This window comes from Cajanus cajan, chromosome 10, assembly GCF_000230855.2.
Source record: "Cajanus cajan strain Asha chromosome 10, NIPB_CcT2T_4, whole genome shotgun sequence".
Lineage (NCBI taxonomy): Eukaryota > Viridiplantae > Streptophyta > Magnoliopsida > Fabales > Fabaceae > Cajanus > Cajanus cajan.
The window spans coordinates 1,595,419-1,614,167 of record NC_138526.1 but is presented as its reverse complement, the minus strand read 5'-3'; the positions used below and the strand labels follow the sequence as shown (position 1 = coordinate 1,614,167).

General features: G+C 31.0%; 2 protein-coding genes across 7 annotated transcripts; both read left to right on the top strand.

The window, feature by feature from the left end:
- Positions 1-1,757: 1,757 nt before the first annotated feature.
- Positions 1,758-14,596, top strand: LOC109793036 (uncharacterized). 5 transcript variants are annotated; one of them, XM_083065803.1, is made up of 8 exons: positions 1,758-2,411; positions 8,234-8,372; positions 9,051-9,188; positions 9,751-11,694; positions 12,518-12,751; positions 13,330-13,370; positions 13,466-13,542; positions 14,487-14,596. In XM_083065803.1, the coding sequence occupies exons 1-4, from the start codon at positions 1,936-1,938 to the stop codon at positions 9,922-9,924; spliced, it is 927 nt and encodes a 308-aa protein (XP_082921929.1). In that variant the 5' UTR covers positions 1,758-1,935; the 3' UTR covers positions 9,925-11,694; positions 12,518-12,751; positions 13,330-13,370; positions 13,466-13,542; positions 14,487-14,596. The 5 variants fall into 5 exon arrangements, with proteins under 5 accessions (XP_082921929.1, XP_082921930.1, XP_020208092.1 ...); XM_083065804.1 differs by having other exon boundaries at positions 12,499-12,751; XM_020352503.3 differs by lacking the exon at positions 1,758-2,411 and adding an exon at positions 7,272-7,452 and having other exon boundaries at positions 8,218-8,372.
- LOC109793037 (uncharacterized) lies at positions 12,610-18,104 on the top strand. 2 transcript variants are annotated; one of them, XM_020352505.3, is made up of 8 exons: positions 12,610-12,751; positions 12,883-12,992; positions 13,330-13,370; positions 13,466-13,542; positions 14,487-14,595; positions 15,606-15,619; positions 16,850-16,951; positions 17,582-18,104. In XM_020352505.3, exons 1-8 carry the CDS (start codon positions 12,707-12,709, stop codon positions 17,696-17,698), a joined length of 615 nt encoding a protein of 204 aa, XP_020208094.1. In that variant the 5' UTR covers positions 12,610-12,706; the 3' UTR covers positions 17,699-18,104. The 2 variants fall into 2 exon arrangements, with proteins under 2 accessions (XP_020208094.1, XP_082921931.1); XM_083065805.1 differs by having other exon boundaries at positions 13,445-13,542.
- The last annotated feature ends 645 nt before the right edge of the window (positions 18,105-18,749 follow it).

Below are 18,749 nucleotides of genomic sequence, written 5' to 3'. Positions count from 1 at the left end.
ATCCTACTTTCGAGGACATTGTCACACATGATATTCTTTTTAAGACTTATACACTGCACCAAAATTAATTTTTTGTGGCAATTAATTTATTATTTAGCAGCTATATAAATGACCATTATTTTTTTTACCAGCATTTAAATAAAGGCTGGTGTATCCAGTGTCGTTAATACTATTACCGGCATTTATATAAAATGTTGGTAAAGATCTACTAAATTGTCAGAAAAGTTTATTTTTTTAGTAGCAATTCTAGTAGCCATTTTAAAAGCTATTAAAAGTTATTTTTTCAATTGTCTCCTTTACTTTAAATAATTTATTCCTATAATTTCTTTTTCTAAATTCATAACTTATATACTTTTTTTATATCTACTCGTTGTAGAATTTATAAGATGAGGGTTGTCTTTTATTTATATATTTTTTAATTTATTTTTTTAATTTTCTTGTCTCTTAAGAAATGTGAGATTTATAAGGTGAAAGTTGCTCTCTAATTATTTTATAACACTATTGAATTTGGTAATAATGGGTGATTTGATACCGATTTAGAATAGTGAATTAGGAGTTAACACTATAAAATGAACCTGTAAGGTGATAGTTATTACTCATTTATATACTATTTAATTATCTTATTTCTAATCGATGTGGGACTTAAGTTTTTTGTAATAAATAATTGTCGCTAATAGAAAACTTTAGTGTAATATAAATACATTTTTAGTTACTATTATATATTAGCCATTAATATTTTTATATATGGCGTCATTAAATAATTGTCGTTAATAACAAATTTTGTTGTAGTGATACCAAGCTATATTTTCCAAAAGTACATGGAAGCAGCTAGAGGTCACGCAAATACAAGTAGAAACCCACAACTTCATCTCCCAAAATCAATAAATCAAAGTACATAACTTCAATCTACGACAATAACATACATACCTCTCAACACCACTTATAATTCTTGTCTCCCTCATTGAGGTCCACAAATAAATATAGGTCCACAAATAAATATGTTTACGTAGTTACTTTTTTCTTTTCCACAATAGCACCACACGAGTTAAAATATGTAAGCTTGCGACACAAGTTTATATTTAATATATATATATATATATATATATATATATATATATAGGAGGGTTCAAATGATACCGGTATAATTTTTACTAAGTATTACACCGCTCAATAACTTTATATTAATTTTATTTTAAAAATTCAACCGTTAGATTGAAAGTTCATATCTCTTAGATCATATATACAAAATTTTATATTAATCCAAGATGATTTGATACTTCATTCTCATAAAACAAAATTGACGTAATATATTCATTTCAAAATACACTAAAATATGGACATTTTGATTACTTTCAAGTTGTTGTTCAAATTTAACAAAATTTGATATATATGATCTAAGAGATATAAACTTTCAAAATTAATATAAAATTATTAAATAGTGTAACACTTAATAAAAATTACACCAGTATCGTTTAAACTCTCCTCACACAACCCCCCCCCCCCCCCCACACACACACACACATATATATATATATATATATATATATATATATATATATATGTTAACCATATTGAATTTTTGGCTTGATAAGTTTATGGACTTTGTAAGATAACCCACTTAACAAAAATATGCTGTACTTTTCTTTTAATAAGATAATAAGATTTTGATATTTTTCCTATCATATAATCATGGAATCTGCTTTCCATTATTTTTCTTTAGAAAAATATTTTAAAATGATAAAATAAAACAAAATACCTTAAAGTGACAATTTATTTCTCGAAATTTATTACTGGTCGCAAACAACGACGACATTGCTCACTTCTCTCACTGACTAACTAAGCGTTCTTGCAGGGCTGCAAAGGAGCACCACAGAGACAATCATTTCCGACAAAAGAACTAGCCGGAAACTTGGTCTTCGGAAGCTCACCACAAAGATGGTTATAACTCACATTCAACCCCTGAAGCCCCACAACGCTGTTTGGAACCTTCCCAAACACCGAATTACGCGACAAATCCAAATACTTAAACCTCTCTCCAAACCTCAACCCTCCCAAATCAAACCTCAACTTGTTCCCCGCACCCCAAAACCCCACCAAATACTCCGTACTATTCACCAACCCAATCGCACTCCCCGAGATCTCGTTCCCCGAAAGATCTATAAAATCGTAGAAGTAAGTCTCCGAAGGCTTGAAATCCTCCATCTTCATCTTTATTCCGCAGTTAGCAAGCTTCAGGGAGAATATTATCGGCGACGAAGCCACCCACTTCGGAATCGTCCCCAGGTGGAAACTGTTGTTCGACAAGTCCAACGATTCGATTCCCTTCACCTCCATCTCGGGAAACGGGTCCACCAAGAGGTTGTTCGAGAGGTTCAGGTTGAATATCTTCGTCAAGTTCTTGAAACTCGCAGGTACAGTTCCCGAAAACTTGTTCCACGAAAGGTCCAGCGTGTCCAGCGCCTTGAATTTCCCCAGAAAATTAGGAATTTTCCCGGAAAGCGAATTGTGCCCTAATTCCAAGTAAGCCAATTTGGGGGCCAGGGTAGAAATCGAGTTCGGAACATTTCCGGAAAATCGGTTCTGTGTTAAATTCAGAATCCGAAGATTGGTATAGGACGAGAAAAAATCGGGTATGGCACCTTGGAGTTTGTTCCCTTCGAGTCCCAAATAGGTTAGGTTAACGAGCTTCCCAACACCCTCGGGAACGGTTCCGGTGAGTAAGTTGTGACCGAGTTTAAGCTGAGTGAGTTGAGTCAACCTGGCTACTGAACTCGGTATGGTTCCGGTGAAGCGGTTACCGGCTAAACTGAGAGCCTCTAATCGGGTCAGGCTTCCTATGTTTTGGGGTATTTGACCCGAGAGGTTGTTGTTTTCTATATAGATGAATTGGATATTAGGAAGCTGAAAAACGAAAGATGGAAAGGGTCCTGAAATGCCCTTGAGGTCGATGAGGTAGAGTCCGTCGAGGAGTTTGAGTTTTGAGAGAGTGGGTGAGATGGTACCCGACAATGTGGATTTCGGGTCTTGGTCGGGTTGACCCGTTAGGGATAGTCTTTGGACCCGGGTGCTGTTATAGTGGCATTCTACTCCGTTCCATTTGCAACAGTCCGTTCCCGCTATCCAATTCTTGAGCATTCCGGACGGGTCGGATTTGATTCCGGATTTGAAGCCCAATAGGCCCGCTTCCTCGTCGGCTTGACACGTGGCAGCGTTGGCCTTGTGGTGTGGGAGTGTGAAGATTGTGAGCAAGAGGAATGGGAATAGGGTGGCTTTGGAGAGAGTGCGGAAGAGATTCATTTTGGGTTTCATGAGAATGTAGAGTGAGTGAGTGAGTGAAATTGGGTTTGGTGTCTTTAATGGTTGAGTTAGGAGTGTGTAGTGAGCAAGTTTGCACGTAAATGCAATCTGGACCCCTTTAGTGTACGATATTTTATGTGGAGGAGCCACCAGAATTGACTCAAGTGACTCAAACTGGTGCAAATAATGTTGGGTGTGATTCAATGATGTAGCTCACCGCTTTGAGCATGTGGAGCAACTGCGCAGTGTGGATGCAAATTGGAACTAGAAGCTCCTATGCACATGCTCAAAGCTTGAATCACCCGACATCTGCAACCAATTGACTCAATTCTGGCTGCTTCCAGATAAATATGACCAATGATAAACGCTATCAACAAATCATTTCACACCCTCATTTCGAACATATCTTTATCAATCAATAAGTTTTACTGAAAATATTTCATAAGACTGACAAAAATTTTATTTAAAATGTTTTAAAATAAAATTAATTTTTATAAATAATATTACTAACATACTTACCATTCATTGTAATGCAACTCTACTATTCATATCATTAACAAACTTGTCGCGATTCTATTTCATTATTATTCAAAACTTTTATGATTAATTGTACATATAAGAAACATAGTCATTAAAATTTCTTACGGAAGGACCCTGAAGGTTTATCATATAGCATTTATGTCTAGGCAAAAGTGGCAACCTTATCTTTGCATCATCACTTCCCAATCACCCTTCTCTCTCATGAAACCCAAAATGAATTACTTCCACTCTGCGGCCTTTTTCTTCCTCCCCGCCATTTTCACACTCGCAAGTCGCAAACCACAAGGCCAAGGTGCCACGTGCCACGGCAGCGAGGAAGCGGGCCTATCGGGCTTCAAGTCTGGCATCAAATCCGACCCCTCCCTAGTAACATAATCAGATCGGATATGAATAATATGCCAATTCGAACTTATCCAAACTAATTTAAGGAATTTGGATTAAATTTTTTTACTATTTGAGTAAATTTCAATCTAACCCAGTTAAAATTTGGTACAGTAGGAGTCATGTAATGGATTTCATATTCTTTTTAGTGTGTTTTAACCTGACCTAATAATAATAATAACAAGAAACGATAATGACGATGATGATGATAATAATAATAAGTTAATGTGATTATTTGTTTAAGATAATATTTTCTGTTATTTTTATTAAATAACGAGTATTGTATTTTTAGATTGATAATATTGTAATAAAACATACTTATTTTAAATTTTATTTTGTATTAATGTTAGTTGTTTAAGTCAATAACAATGTAGCACATTAACAAATTTATTTTGGAATTTAGTTTGTAATCCTAAAAGCATTTCTAGATCCTTTTCAACTATTGTTTTCTAACTTCCAAATATACTTCAAAATCCTACATTGCTTAGGTGTCGAGGTTAAAAATTGTTTATAAACTACCCTTAGTCTCGACTCTTAAGCGATGTAAGACTTTTAAGTATACAACGTCCAAGGAATTGTCTGCTTTAACGTTTGTTAGGCCGTCACGATTTTGTCTTTTAAGAAAGATATAAGTGTTCTTTTAATAAGTCACTTTTGGCTTAAACCTAAGTATTTTTTGAATTGTCTCTTAAAGCAATCTACCCAAATATTCTTTCACACAAAATCTTTCCAAGTTTCAATACCAAGTATTCTTTTATAATCAATCCTTTCCAGGTTTAAATGAGTATTCTTTTACAAACAAGTTTCTTTAGGCCCAACCAAGTATTCTTTTACTAACAAATTTTTTTAGGCTCAAACAAGTATTATTTTAACAGACAAGTCTCTTTAGGCTTAACCCTATAATAATAGTTATATCTAGATAAAGTTTTACAAGTGTTGATTAATCTACAAGCAAGACGTGATACAACCAATTAAGAACAATATCTTTACGAAAGGGATGAATGAATAATGATCTGTACAAATGTTCTCTTTTTCTCATCAATCTTTTTTTTTTATCTTGAAGTTCCTTATATAGTAGTTTAGGTGAAGATGATCATTGCAAAACCTTGAGGATTCTTCACAAGCTTAATTCGTTTGTCTTCATTACAAGTCCCTTAAGATGAGAAGTGTCTGTTAAAGCATTTAAATGCTTGTATTAATTACACTTCACGAAATTGTCACTTCTTATTTGAACAAGGACACTACTTATTAGCTTTAGAATACCAAACGGACTTTCTGTGGCGTGTGTTAGAATACCAAACGAACTAATACAAAAATATCTTATGTTATTTGATTTGTTTTGTTTGCATTTTTTAGACTTACATTACTACTTCACTATTTTGTAAAAATGTTAATTTTTTGATTGACACTATCAAATCCTCTTCTAGTATCTTTGTTTTCTCCACATAATTGCTTTGCTAACTTTCCAATTTCCATAAAATAGCTTTAAATTATTATAGATTTTAAATAATAAATATTCATTGAATAAAAAATTAAAATTAGAAATTTAACAAACATTTTAGCCCCAACTCAATTATCAAATAAAATAGAAAAAAATTGAGAAATTGAACGGTTATTCATTTTATATAGTTTCCTTTATAATATTAACTGTTAACTTTTTAATCAATAATATATATATATATATATATATATATTATTTTTATTTTTCTAAGGTTTATGAAATTTACAATATAATTAAGAATTAATTAAATATTAGTTATAGCTCAAACCGCAAGGAAAATATCTTGAATGAGGAGTCCATAAGTCAGCCGTAGTGAATTGGCTAAGAATGAGCACGAAGACAAAGGTAGTGGCATGAATTTCGCACTTTTGTTTTGTACATTCTTTAGTAATATGGTGAAACATAAATTATCTTATGTGTAATTAATGACAAAGGAGTAAAACATCAATAGAGAATCTATCCATGTATATAAAAGCCATTTTTTTTATATAAATTTTTTAATATTATTTTATTTTTAATTTTTAAATAGTAAAAAATAATATTAAAATTTAACTATTTTTATAAATTTACAATTTGAATCCGAGATTTTGATGTTCAAGAATTAGACATAATATTAATTAATTCAATAAATATTAATAATTTTTAAATAATCTTAAATAAATATAGAGGTATAACATATTTTGACTTCGTTAATTAAGTAAAAAACGTTCGTGAAGACGACAAATCTTGATGAAAACAATGATGAGAAATTATTTATTTATTATTTGCATGTAAAAAGAGATTTTATGTCTATGTGAAAAAAAATAAATTAATGTTTTTATAAAAAAAAAGTGAATAGTTATTATTATTATTATTATTATTATTATTATTATCTTCTATTTTATCTTTAAATACATATTAATGAAAAAAATTAAATATAATAAAAGAGTATAATTATCTTTAAAAAATAAATATTAAAAGAGGTATTTCTTTTATATATTGTTAATATTATAAATTTTTTATTTTTTATCGAATCAATTTAGTAAACCTATTTGACCAATTATATTGATCAGATAAAAATATAATATAATTTTATTTAAATAATTTTTTCAAGACCTAATTTGATGTTATTTATTAGTTGGATTAAAATTAACAATTCTAATTTTAGTAACCGTACAAACTATTATAAGAAAAAAAATTTCCTTTATCTTTTATTAAGAAAATTACGAACTGGTTTTTTTTTCTTCTTCTACGGAAATAATAGATATAACACACCTTATTATCAGCAATAATATATTTTCTTTTATACAATAATATTATATTACAAATTATATAATACTATTCTTTGGATTTGTTTTTTTTAATTTTTTTCATAAAATAACACTTTTTTCAAGTAAAATAAATACTTGTTACTTTTATGATGTGTTTGTGTAGATTTCATTTTTAAAATATATTTTTTTCTTTTTTAGAAAAAACTCTTATCTATTTTTAAAGAAAATAAAAAAAAATATTTATTTAAAAACACATATTATTATTAGTAGCATTCCTTCTTTATACGAAAAAAAAGGGGAAAATTTTTCTCGTAGGGTTTTTAACCCCTAAACCCTTTGTACCAAAAAAACAAACTACATGTACCAGAAAAAACCCCTAAACCCTTTCAAACGGTATCGCAGAGTTTCAGCAGCGACTATAGATTGAGAGTTTCCGAAAATAATTTGATAGCACGCACTTGATTACTCCATCCACGTTCTGCGGTGAGTTCCACCGTCTTCTGCTTCATTCTTCTATTTCTTTACTCAAAATGAGTTTTTTTATTTTTATTTTTTATTTTTTATTTTTTTTTGTTTCATGCTTCATTTTCTTTTTTCACGAGAGAAACATTATTCGCCTTTCAATGAACTCTATGGTCTCTGAGGCTGGATTCCTGATTTCTACTTTGCCCCTAAATTTGTTTTAATCATTATTGTGGAAAATATATTTTTTCGATCCACATATTTGTGCCATTGATTTTCTGGGTGAAAGTGCTTCATCCTCTGAAATGGTACCCTTTGTAGCTGTGTGTAAAAACTTGTGCTGAATAGGTGATTGAAAAAACATAAATACATAGAAGAAAGATTATATGGGGCATTTGAGAAAAATTGGGAATAGCAAAACTAGATCTTTTAGGTCTTAAATGTTGTTTGTTGCTTATTTGGATCCTCTTATCCCTGCCGCTGTGTATTTTCTTTGGTAATGTTTACACAGTTGGATATTGACCCTTTATGTTTGATTACTCGCACACATTGCTCAGCTAACTGAGTTAGACCCCTTTGACCTTTATGTCTGCAATTGCCTCAACTCGCTGAGTTGATTTTTTTAAAAAAAAAAAACTATGGTATACTATGGCTCTACTTACTTTGGGGATCTCTGTTTGCTTATCGTAAAATCAACTAGATAAAAAAGCCTATGGTATGCAAACTTTTTGAGAAGCTAGTCAAACCAGATCAAGTAGTTTGGTATCCTGAAAAATAAGGGTGCAGACCTCATTGTTGACAGTGAGCATCAGATGGATCACTTTGCAGCAGCTGAAGAGCAAATTGCTTCCCAGAGACTGAGGCAGAAACTTGAAGAAGTAAATGTGGCTGCCCAAACTAATCTTGCCCCTGTCCAAGACCATGTCAATTTTACTCTTCAGGTTCTTTCTGGTCCCTTTTTGTAACAAGTAATTCAGTGTTTGCTTTTATTATTGCAGTGTTGTTAAATAGCCGTTATAGCAGCGCTATAACACAATTGAATTGTGAAATTCCTTAAATCCGTGATCAGGACTGTCTGCTATGGTGTCGTGCATGTATCCTACTTCCTCTAGTCATCTATGCCAAGCTCCAACTAATTGAACTTTTGGGTTAATATTATGTCAAATTTTATTGCCTTTCTGCCATTTTCTGCAATCCGCAACTGATAACATTGTATTCTTGATGCAATTAATTGATATTTCTTCAGAAGATTGGATGGTTTTATGTTTTGATGACAGAAATGATATGAGAATCGGGACCAGAAAGTTTCATCCCTTTTGGATAGCTGATTTTTGTGTCAGATTATTTCTTTGTTTCTGATTTTAGTTCAAATTATTGTAGCATAATATCCTTCTGGTCTAATAAGTCATATGCAAAATATTACATGACGTTAATTTTGTATTTCTAGGTATTAAAGGTTTTGACTTTCTGTACCTTAAGTCCTCAATTTCCTTTCCATCAGATTGATTTATTATGCATCAATATCTCTTTTGGATGGAATGGGGATAATGGTAATTTCTTTCCTTGAAAAAGCAGACTTTCAATTCCATATAGTTGATTGTTTGATTGAATAATTGCAGAAAGCCTATTTTAAATGCGCATATGAGTGCTTTGATAGAAGCAAAAGGCAGGAAGAAATAAGCAATTGTGTTGAAAATTGCAGCATTCCTCTTACTAATGTGCAACACACATTTGATAGTGAGATGGCAAAGTTTCAGGTAAGCTAATATTACTCTCTCTCTTGGTTTTATCATATGTTATTTCTTGTTTAAATTTGTTAAGTGTGTATAAAATTATTAAGGAAGGTCTTATTTCTCTCTTAGTTTTACTATCTGTTATTACTTGTTTAAATTTGTTAAAGTGTGTATAAAATTATTAAGGAAAGTTTGATGAATTAAAGAAGCTTTGAACCTACAAGTCTTAGAATTTAGACATAACTTGCAATTAAGGCAAGTTTTTCAACACTCCCCCTTGTGCCTAGGGCTACAGGCCTGGAGTGTGCCCTTGTTTATTCATTTATTTTCTTGAAATGAGGACTCTGTCCTTGTTTTGATTTGAAATTTCTAGATTACATCACATGAAAGCTGACAGCAAGTCATGGTTAGCTGCAAATTCAAGTTGCTTAGGTTATCTACTCTGCTAGTTGGCGGTCCAAATTATTTGTATATTTTGTAAGAAATTAATATCTGACATCCACAAGAAGTTCTATTTTCTGGAAGCATTTTGACATTTAATTCCTTCCTTCCTCTTTGGTCTGACAGTGTTTTGAACATGCTGCAGGAGAGGTTGAATAGATCTCTGATGGTGTGTCAAGATAAGTATGAGGCGGCTAAGCTTCAGCAGAATGGGGCCATGAATGATTTGATTTCCTGTGCTGACCAGTCAATCCAGGAAAGCATCAACACACTGCCACATCTTGCCAACAAGTTGAAAAAATCCTTTGGAATTGAGTGAAAATGGATCCTTCTAGCTTATTTTCCTTGTGAGATAACACTATTCTTGTTTCGTTATTGGTTCCTTACTTCCTTGTAGCGCTTTTATTTTTTATTTATTGTTCTTCTCCTATACATTTAACCCCTCATGCAAATCAAATTGGGTGCAAACCAAGCTTGCATTATAAACAGATTATGGTGCTTTCTCAATATGAGAGTTTCAGTCAACGATGGACGTTGTACTTTGCAAGAAGTTCAGCCGCGCACTTCCTGTAGACTATAGTTATTAGTTGCATATGGTTAGCTTCGAGTATATAGTAAAACACATTCCATTCCAGTGAATATGCCTAGAAGGCGTTGAAATTAAATTTTAAAAAAAAAAAAAAACCCTACCTTATTTAAAACTAAAAGAAAAAGGGTAACAGACGTAAGTGGACTCTACGTGAAAGCCTTGGGTGTATCATATGTGCAATGATTATGAAAATTTGACGCATGCATTCCTAAATTTTATATTTTATACTTTTTCCTTTAGAATTTTGTATTACTAGTTACTACTACTACACATGAAAACTCTAGAGAAAGGGCGTCTGATGGGCTTTTTATACCATTTATGCACTTTTATATTTAATTTTCAGATTATCTCGAATGTGAAATTAGTTTTCAAAATACGTTGACTCTTAAAAGTTATAAAGGAATCGAGTTGGAGCGTATCAAATTCCAAGCACATTTCACATGTATTTTTTTACAATATCAACACACATTGAGAACCCCAAAATTGACTTCTCAATCTGTTTTATTTCTTATTTCATATAACATTTTTTATGTAGTCTTTATGGGAATTGCATAATTTTGAAAGCAAAATTAAAAAAAAAAAAAAAAAACTTCAGTAAGCTTTAAAACAATTTATAATGTATTTTATAAAAATTGAGAATTAAGGGTAAAATATTTATTTTATAGCCCTAATGTCATATTTAGAAAATTATACTATCAACAACTTATTCTCTCTTGATATTGTTTACTACTCCCTCCGTTTTTTTTTTCATAGTCGTTTAAGGTTTTGCACGGGACTTAAGAAAATCATTGATATTTTAGTTTTCAAAAATATTTATTACTTACTTTCCTATTTTACCATTTATTTTTTTTTTTTGTATTTTGGAGACGGTTGAACTGCAATGTATTCTATTAATTATTAATGCATTGATTACACGTGAACTGTAATCTACTGTATTTAATTATACATGTCCCTTTTTTTGTTTTTTGATAGTATTTTGTTAGGAACATATTGCTCTTATAAATGCACATTAACTTTATATGAGTAGTTGGAGAAAAAATAGGTAGACATCAAAAACAAATATACACATTGTTCAGTAAACATGTATTCATTATCAAGGATAAAAATGGAGAAAAAAAATTAATAAGTCATTGATTTTAGTAAAATGACAATGAAAAAAAAATAACAAATTCTGACAAAATGACTATGAAAAAAAATGGAGGGAGTAATAAAAAAGAAAAATCAATTTTTCACTTTTTTTAATGTATTTCTCTCTTTTCTGTTATCATGAAAAAGAAGATATTATTGTTTTATAAAAAAAATATTAGTTCAAGTGATTTAAACTTATAATTCTTTTTACTCTATTAAAAGAATATTATTTTAATTATTTTATAACATTTTTAAATGAAAAGTGGCAAAATTTTGTGATTGTGTCTATGTAAGTCTTTTTTCACAATATGAAGCAGTGACAGATAAGCCAGTGGCAGCACCCAGCAGCAGAGTTTCGCCTCCACAGCACAGGTGATAGCTTTTTTCCTTTCTTATCTCTTTCTTTTCATCTAACTGCGCCTAACGCACCAAACACACTGCCCCATATTCAATAAATCTTCGAACTTGAAATTATGCTATTTGCTTACACACTTACAGCACGAGGGTGTGAAATCTCATTTTGGTGGCTTAGAAGTTAGAACTAAACGAATAAAGATTATGCTATTTTTTCTGTTACAGGCTTGATTGATGGGCCCGGCTTATGGTTTTAGTTTTTACATACTCTGTATTTAAATTATGTTTACGAGGAGGGCTAACAACACATTCTTTTATTATTTGGTGAAATTTTGCATCCATTCTTTACTTGTGAGGCTAATTTAAAATTTTACCTAATAATAGAAACAAGTGATGAAAAAAGAGTATTAAAGAATGTGTTGATATTATTTCTCTTTTTTGCATTCTACCAATAGCTAATGCTTTTATATGTAGAATTATACTTATTGACCTTATAAAAAACATTAATACATGTAACTTTAAGATTTGAAATTGCTTTGGTGATGTTTAGTTACATTCTTTTTGACACTTGGTACGTTTCTGGTGTGTTTTCCCCCCTTTTCTTTGAATAAAAATAGTGATAGTTGATCATAGTTGAATGCAGCTAGAAGAGATTAGATTAGATTTAGTTGTTTATGTTTCCCTATTGTGATATTTTAACCGGAAGACAATGCATAGCAGCATATTTTAAATTTCCTAATGTTTTGATGGCGGAAGGGGGTTGTATAATCTGAATATGGAGTTATGTTAAATGTGTTTGATGTATTATTTTTGTATAAGCAGTGACATGATATTCTTATAGGGTGCATTTTTTATCCTTTAAGAGGAAAAAAAATCTTACTGGTTCCAAGACCTGGGGTGCATAGTTAATATTCTTCTGGCACACCCTCTCTTTGGGGGTGGGTGTCATAGGAAGATACAGAAAGAGGCTTTTTGACCTAAGAAAAATAGTGGATTCTGAGACATACGGTGGTGACAATTGAAAGAAAGAATGCATGCAGCATCTCAAACCTTCATCTTAAATCTAACTCCCCAGGTTAATCCTTTTCTCATTTTCATTTGCTTTTTTAAACTTGATAATTTCCTATTATCTCGTTCTTCTAAGTTGAAAATCAAGTACTGGTAGTTTGTTGCTTGTTCCTAAGTAACATAAAATTTTGTTTTCAGATGACCAGATGCAAGCAGAAAGTAGATGAGTTTATTATGCCTAGCCTGAATTGTAGACGTTTTGGTCTTTCATGGAAGCTTAGACATGGTGCAAGAAATATTTTAAAAAGGCACTTCTGCTTTCTGAATTATATTTCAAGTTGCATAGATGGTTATTTGAGCCTATACTATATATTATACAACGTAGCCATTTAAATTCCTCAAATAATTACACAACAAAAATTGGGGCATTGAAGCATTTCTCCTCAATTATAGTATCAGTGTTCTCTACTGACTCAAACATCACTATCTTGACAGAGATTTATGTAAAATTTGTTCAATTATTGTTCAGTCATTCCTCAGTTGCCTATGTGCAACTAGTTTTCATGCAGTGCTTTCCATGTGATTTTTATCTGAATCTATTTAAATTATTTAAATTGATTTTGAAATGTTCACTCCTTTTAACAGAGAAGACATTAAATGCCTTCCTACTGCTGGTGTAATATCAGGTGCTAGTTTTTCTTTTCTGGCGGTATGCTTATTTCAATGTTAAATTGTAGTTTATAAATTAATATCAACTCAGACTTTGATTTCCTTGTTGTAGATGCCCAAACTTCTTCTATTCATTTTGAGGACTTCTCAGTCTCTGTTTCTGACAACAATGATGCTAGAGAACTGAAGGTATCATATAATATTTAATTGAAATACTAAGAGAAAGAGAAAATATCCACAGAAGATAATAAAAAAACAATAAACAAAGGCATAAAATGGAGGAGAAAAACAATGATAGCTGAGATTGAGAAAGTTATGGATGGCTTGGGGTTATATATGGGTCAAATCAATATTTTTTGCTGAGAGCTAGTAGACTAGTGGACTATAGGAAAAGAATTGATTCACAGTAGGTAAAGGCACTATAGCAGAAGGGTGAGTCAACAGGGGCACTTGTAGGGGCCAGCTGGAGATATATGTTATGATTTAAGATCAAACGGCAGTGACAAATTCATAATAGAGGTATGGGAGGTCATCAACTCATAAATACTGTTAGTATTAGGAATATAAAATGAGGTGGTCTCAATGAAGGTAACATTTGCAGAAGCGAAATAGGCAATTGTTGATTGGTGTCTGGTGAATAAGATCAACAGCATTTTTGAAGAGTTAAACAAGAATAGCCCAACAGAAGCATTTGGTTACTAGGCAGCGTTTATCTTGTCATGTAGAAAGAGTACAAACAGAACATGCTCAACCAAAAATGTGAGAGGAAGCATGTAAATAATGAGAGAAAACTTATTGAATTAGAATACATAAGTGAGTTGAACTTACACTGTTTGAACAACTTGATTTGCACTGAGAATACAGCTGATGTATGATTAATGGTTATATTCGCATGTTTTTTTGGATGCGTTGTTCACATGATATTTTCATCATTCAACAATAAATGTATACAAGATTTTGATTTTTCTTAAACATAAATATGATTTTCTGTGAAGATAAGTCTTTTGAGAAAAGGATGAGGTTGAGAGGAGCATATATAAATTTTCTGTTGAATTCTTTTCAAAACTTGCAGCAACACTTGTCGTTGCCATTTGCTAATAAATTTTGAACGCTTTTTTAACTCTTCTATCCAGATAAGTGTAGAGGTATCTGGAAACAAAACTCAAAGGATATTTGATGATGTATTTAAGAAAATGGTTGCAGCTGCACAACCAATCCCAGGATTTCGAAGAGTAAAAGGAGGTAGAGTATTTATGTGTATTTAAAATAGAGGAGTACTCTAGTTTTATTTGTTTGTGTTAGTGTTTTCCTGGACACGAATGCATGCCATGCTAATCATAATTGTTGACATATTTATTCCCAATAGAAATCACTTCTTTCATGAATTTTGTCATGGTTCATGGTCATTTTGTTTCTACACTGCTCAATGATGTTTGATGCATAATTTTGTTGTGTTAAGAGGATTACATTCCCTATCAAAAGAGAAAAGAAAAACAAGTAAAAGTAAGAAGCCAAATACATTATGGTGTAAATCTTGCAAATAATAATTATAATAATTTCATATTGTTGTTATTTTTATGGGTGTAAGATCCGATCTCTTTCTGAGCTTGAATTTCTAGTTTACAAAATCTGTATAAAATAATTTTCATTTTTTATTTGTCAAACATTATATTATGTACTGGAGGCATGAAATTTCTTTGTTGAAAAGAGTGGTACTTGGGATAAAACTTAATTTGAAATCCAAGGAATCTTACTCTATTCCTAAGATAATATCAATATTAATAATAATGAGCAGACTGATCATGATATGATCTAATTTTTTTTATCATGATTATGATATGATCAGTCATGAGATGCTAGGCTCAGTAGGCTGTCCCTTGCTTCTTAAACTTGTATTCTCTCTAGCTTGAGCTCACCATCAAACCATAAATCCCTGATATTACATGCAGGAGCCTTTTTTTAGCACAATGAAAAATGATGATAATAACAGAACAAAAGCAGCAATACAACTATATCAGCAATAATGACATTAAAAAATCTATAATGAATGATAAACATGATGATCAGATGGAGATTTCTGTGAATTTCAAGCAGGTCCGCTAAAGTCTTTATTTTTTTTTTCCTCTTTAGGCTTCCTCATCTTTGTTTTTTTCTTTCTAACTTTCTTCTCCTTATATCGATATATTTTAAATTAACATTTTTCTTGTGTTTCTGATGGCCAATTGCTGCTCTAACAATTTGAGGACTACCAGGAAAAACGCCAGATGTAAGTTTCTGTTAGCTCTCTTGATGCAAATCTTTTGTCATGAACAGGAATGCTGATAGATACTCAATTTTTTTTCCTGTCTCCTTTTCATTTATAGGTATATATAATGCCACTCAAGGCTTGTATGTGATAGGTTAAACAACTGATACTTATTTTATGTCTTAGTTTCTGTTGTGTTGAAGTCCACTTTTTCTGTGCGTGTTAACTATTTTTTGCAGGGTTGTATATAGAATTGAGAAAATTATGAGACATTTTGCTATGTTGTGGGTTGAGAGTTTGGTTTGTAGGACCTTTCTTTGCCTGAGGAAAAGGATAGTGTTCCTTAGGTAATCTGATGCTTAAAAACCATAATTTTTTCAGTACTAAATCGTAAAGTTTATCTTTCAGTAATCGGTACAAAATAATGTCACCACAATTCTGCATTCTCTTCAGTGATGGACATGATAATTATTTTTTGTTGGGGACGAGGGGATTAAACATCAGGAAAAAATCCATAAATGGGCCACGAGCCAACAATATGAGTGAATTTGACACCACATATAAAGTCTTAAAGCATTAGGCGTGCGGGTTCTTCACTTATATATAGCCCAATGTTACCATTTTTACTTGATGTGGGAATTCTTATTCAAACTTGCGCATCAAAATTTTCATATTTGGGACTTCATGTTTTTCCTTGTTTTCATCTTTTCTTCTGTTGCATAAAAATACTATTTTATGATTCCTATCATTGTACTTGTAGCTGAAGTATCTCTTGAAAATATTTTCCTTTTGCAAACTTGATTAATGGTAGAGAGGCTATAAAATTGGTCGTAATATCCAATCTCCTGGATTCTGCATATTGTTCATAGAATTGGGTAATTTGATGCTTTTCCCCCAGACATTTCTTGGATTCTTTTATCTATAATTTTGTGAACTGATGATACTTTTATCCATTCTCCATAAAGTGGTGCTTTCCATTTTTCTTCTTCCATTTGGAATTACATTGTTGCTCTTAAAGCTTTGGCAGATATGTAAATAATATGTTGTGTTGCATATCGTAGTAGTTTACAGTGGGATTATGACTGACTTCATTATGGAGTTGAGATAGAAGACAAATAGTACATGCTAGTATCAAACAACTATTGTGTGCAATAGTCAATTTAGTTGAATATATACGACTTCTAATGCAGAAATCTTAAGTATGAAACATTAATTCAGTATTTTGGTTGTATTGTGTGTTGTGTTTAACAGATTCCAAAAGACATTTTATTAGAGGTACTTGGACCTTCCAAAGTTTTCAAGGAAGTTATCAAGAAAATAATCAATTCAACTGTAGCTGAATATGTGGAGAAGGTATTTTGCCATATGCTATATCTAGTTTTTCCAAATATTTTGCTTCTTGGAAATCATGTAGCTAATAGCGTAAAAGAAAGGGCAGAAAGTATGCATATTCTAGAATGACGGTGAATAGGACAGATCCCATTTACATCAATGGAATCCTCGATCTCTCTGAATGAACCTGTCTGGATTCTTCCATTCCTATGAAAAAAAAATGATGGTTCAATTAGCCTTTAGTTTTTATAGTTTCATGAACTTCACCTTTTGGTACTTATAATTAAAAATATTTCCGTTTAGTCATTATACATACAATTTTTATTTTCTTTTAGCCTTTATAGTTGTATAAATTTTACATTTTAGGTCCTATAGAAATAGACGGCAAATAAAAAATGGTATGCATAAGAACTGAAAGGGAATGTTTTTAACTACAGGAACTAAAAGGTAAAGTTTATGAAGCTATGAGGATCAAAAGGATTAAACCAAAAATGATGAATTAAAATATTAATATCTAGCCCACCAAGGAGCACTTTCCACATAAATTTTGCATAGAAGACATCTCTTCTATCTGTTTTTCTCTTTTTTAACTGAACTTCCAACCTTTGCTTTTTCGGTTAATTCCAAATTTTTGGGTAAAATTCTCTGCAGGAGCGATTGAAAGTTAGCAAGGACCTGAGAGTTGAGCAAAGCTTTGAAGATCTTGAAATTACTTTTGAGGAAGGAGAAAAATTCAGCTTTGATGTTGTCCTTGAGCTTCAGAAATAAGTTGAATTACATTTGTTTGTTCAAATTTTATTTGAGATTTTGCCCTTTCAATGTTATAGTTTTTCAATGCCAAATATAACTCTTCGAAGAAAATATTACTCTTTACAATATCATCTATAGCGTTGTTTACTCCTAGTACCGGTGAACACCTCACTTCAAAAAGGAACGTTTATGCAACGAAAATATCTCTCCTAAGCAAGCTCCTCCTACTCCTGAGTTACAGCAAGCAAATTTCATGGCTTCTAATTTTGGATGCAATTCATGGACAAATTTAGGCCCTCTGGCTTCCCCTTGAGAACTGTATGAACGATTTTTCTTTTAGAGTACGAATCTGTAGAAAACAATGTGATAGTTTCTCTTTGAGATTGAGGAAGCTATGATTGAAAAATGATTCCATTTCAAAGTAGTTGAGAATGTTTGAGGTACATGTTCTAGAATCCATGAATCATGATTGTGAAGAGAGACGCTGATCATGACGTGAGATGTGTAGCATATGTCATTTTGCATGGGGGCTAGATTGGGGAAATGTTATGGGGAGTTGTTACGGTACCCTCAAAGATTGAGGGATTTCAATATTTTTTTTATGTAAATTTATAAAAATAAAAATAAAAAACTAATTTAATTATAAAATGAATAATTTAAATTATATTTATAAAATAAAAAATAAGATAAAATTATAGTGATTAAAATTATAAGATTTCAATAATATTATAAAATATTAAAAAACAAAAAAAATTAATAAATAGTAAAAATAAAAAATTATTAAAATTACAATATAGAAATTCAAAAATTTAAGATAAAAAGACAAAAAATATACTTAAAAAATTATTAAAATTAAAATATAGAAATTCAAAAATTTTAAGTGAAAAGATAAAAATATACTTAAAAAATTATTAAAATTAAACTATTTAAATATATAATAATAATATTATAAATAAATTAAAATATATAAAATAAAATAAAATGACTAAATATTTTAAAAATTAAAAAAATAAAATATCATAAATATTATTTAAATAAATTATTAAAAATATAAAATATAAAAAACTGT

Bases quoted from the DNA above. Each gene is read 5' to 3' on its own strand.
- LOC109793036 (XM_083065803.1), top strand. From the start codon at position 1,936: ATGGTTATAACTCACATTCAACCCCTGAAGCCCCACAACGCTGTTTGG. The intron at 8,373-9,050 runs GTTCTTTCTGGT...GAATAATTGCAG, and splicing joins ATGTCAATTTTACTCTTCAG to AAAGCCTATTTTAAATGCGC. The intron at 9,189-9,750 runs GTAAGCTAATAT...AACATGCTGCAG, and splicing joins GTGAGATGGCAAAGTTTCAG to GAGAGGTTGAATAGATCTCT.
- LOC109793037 (XM_083065805.1), top strand. From the start codon at position 12,707: ATGCATGCAGCATCTCAAACCTTCATCTTAAATCTAACTCCCCAG. The intron at 12,752-12,882 runs GTTAATCCTTTT...TTTTGTTTTCAG, and splicing joins TCTTAAATCTAACTCCCCAG to ATGACCAGATGCAAGCAGAA. The intron at 13,371-13,444 runs GTGCTAGTTTTT...ATATCAACTCAG, and splicing joins TACTGCTGGTGTAATATCAG to ACTTTGATTTCCTTGTTGTA.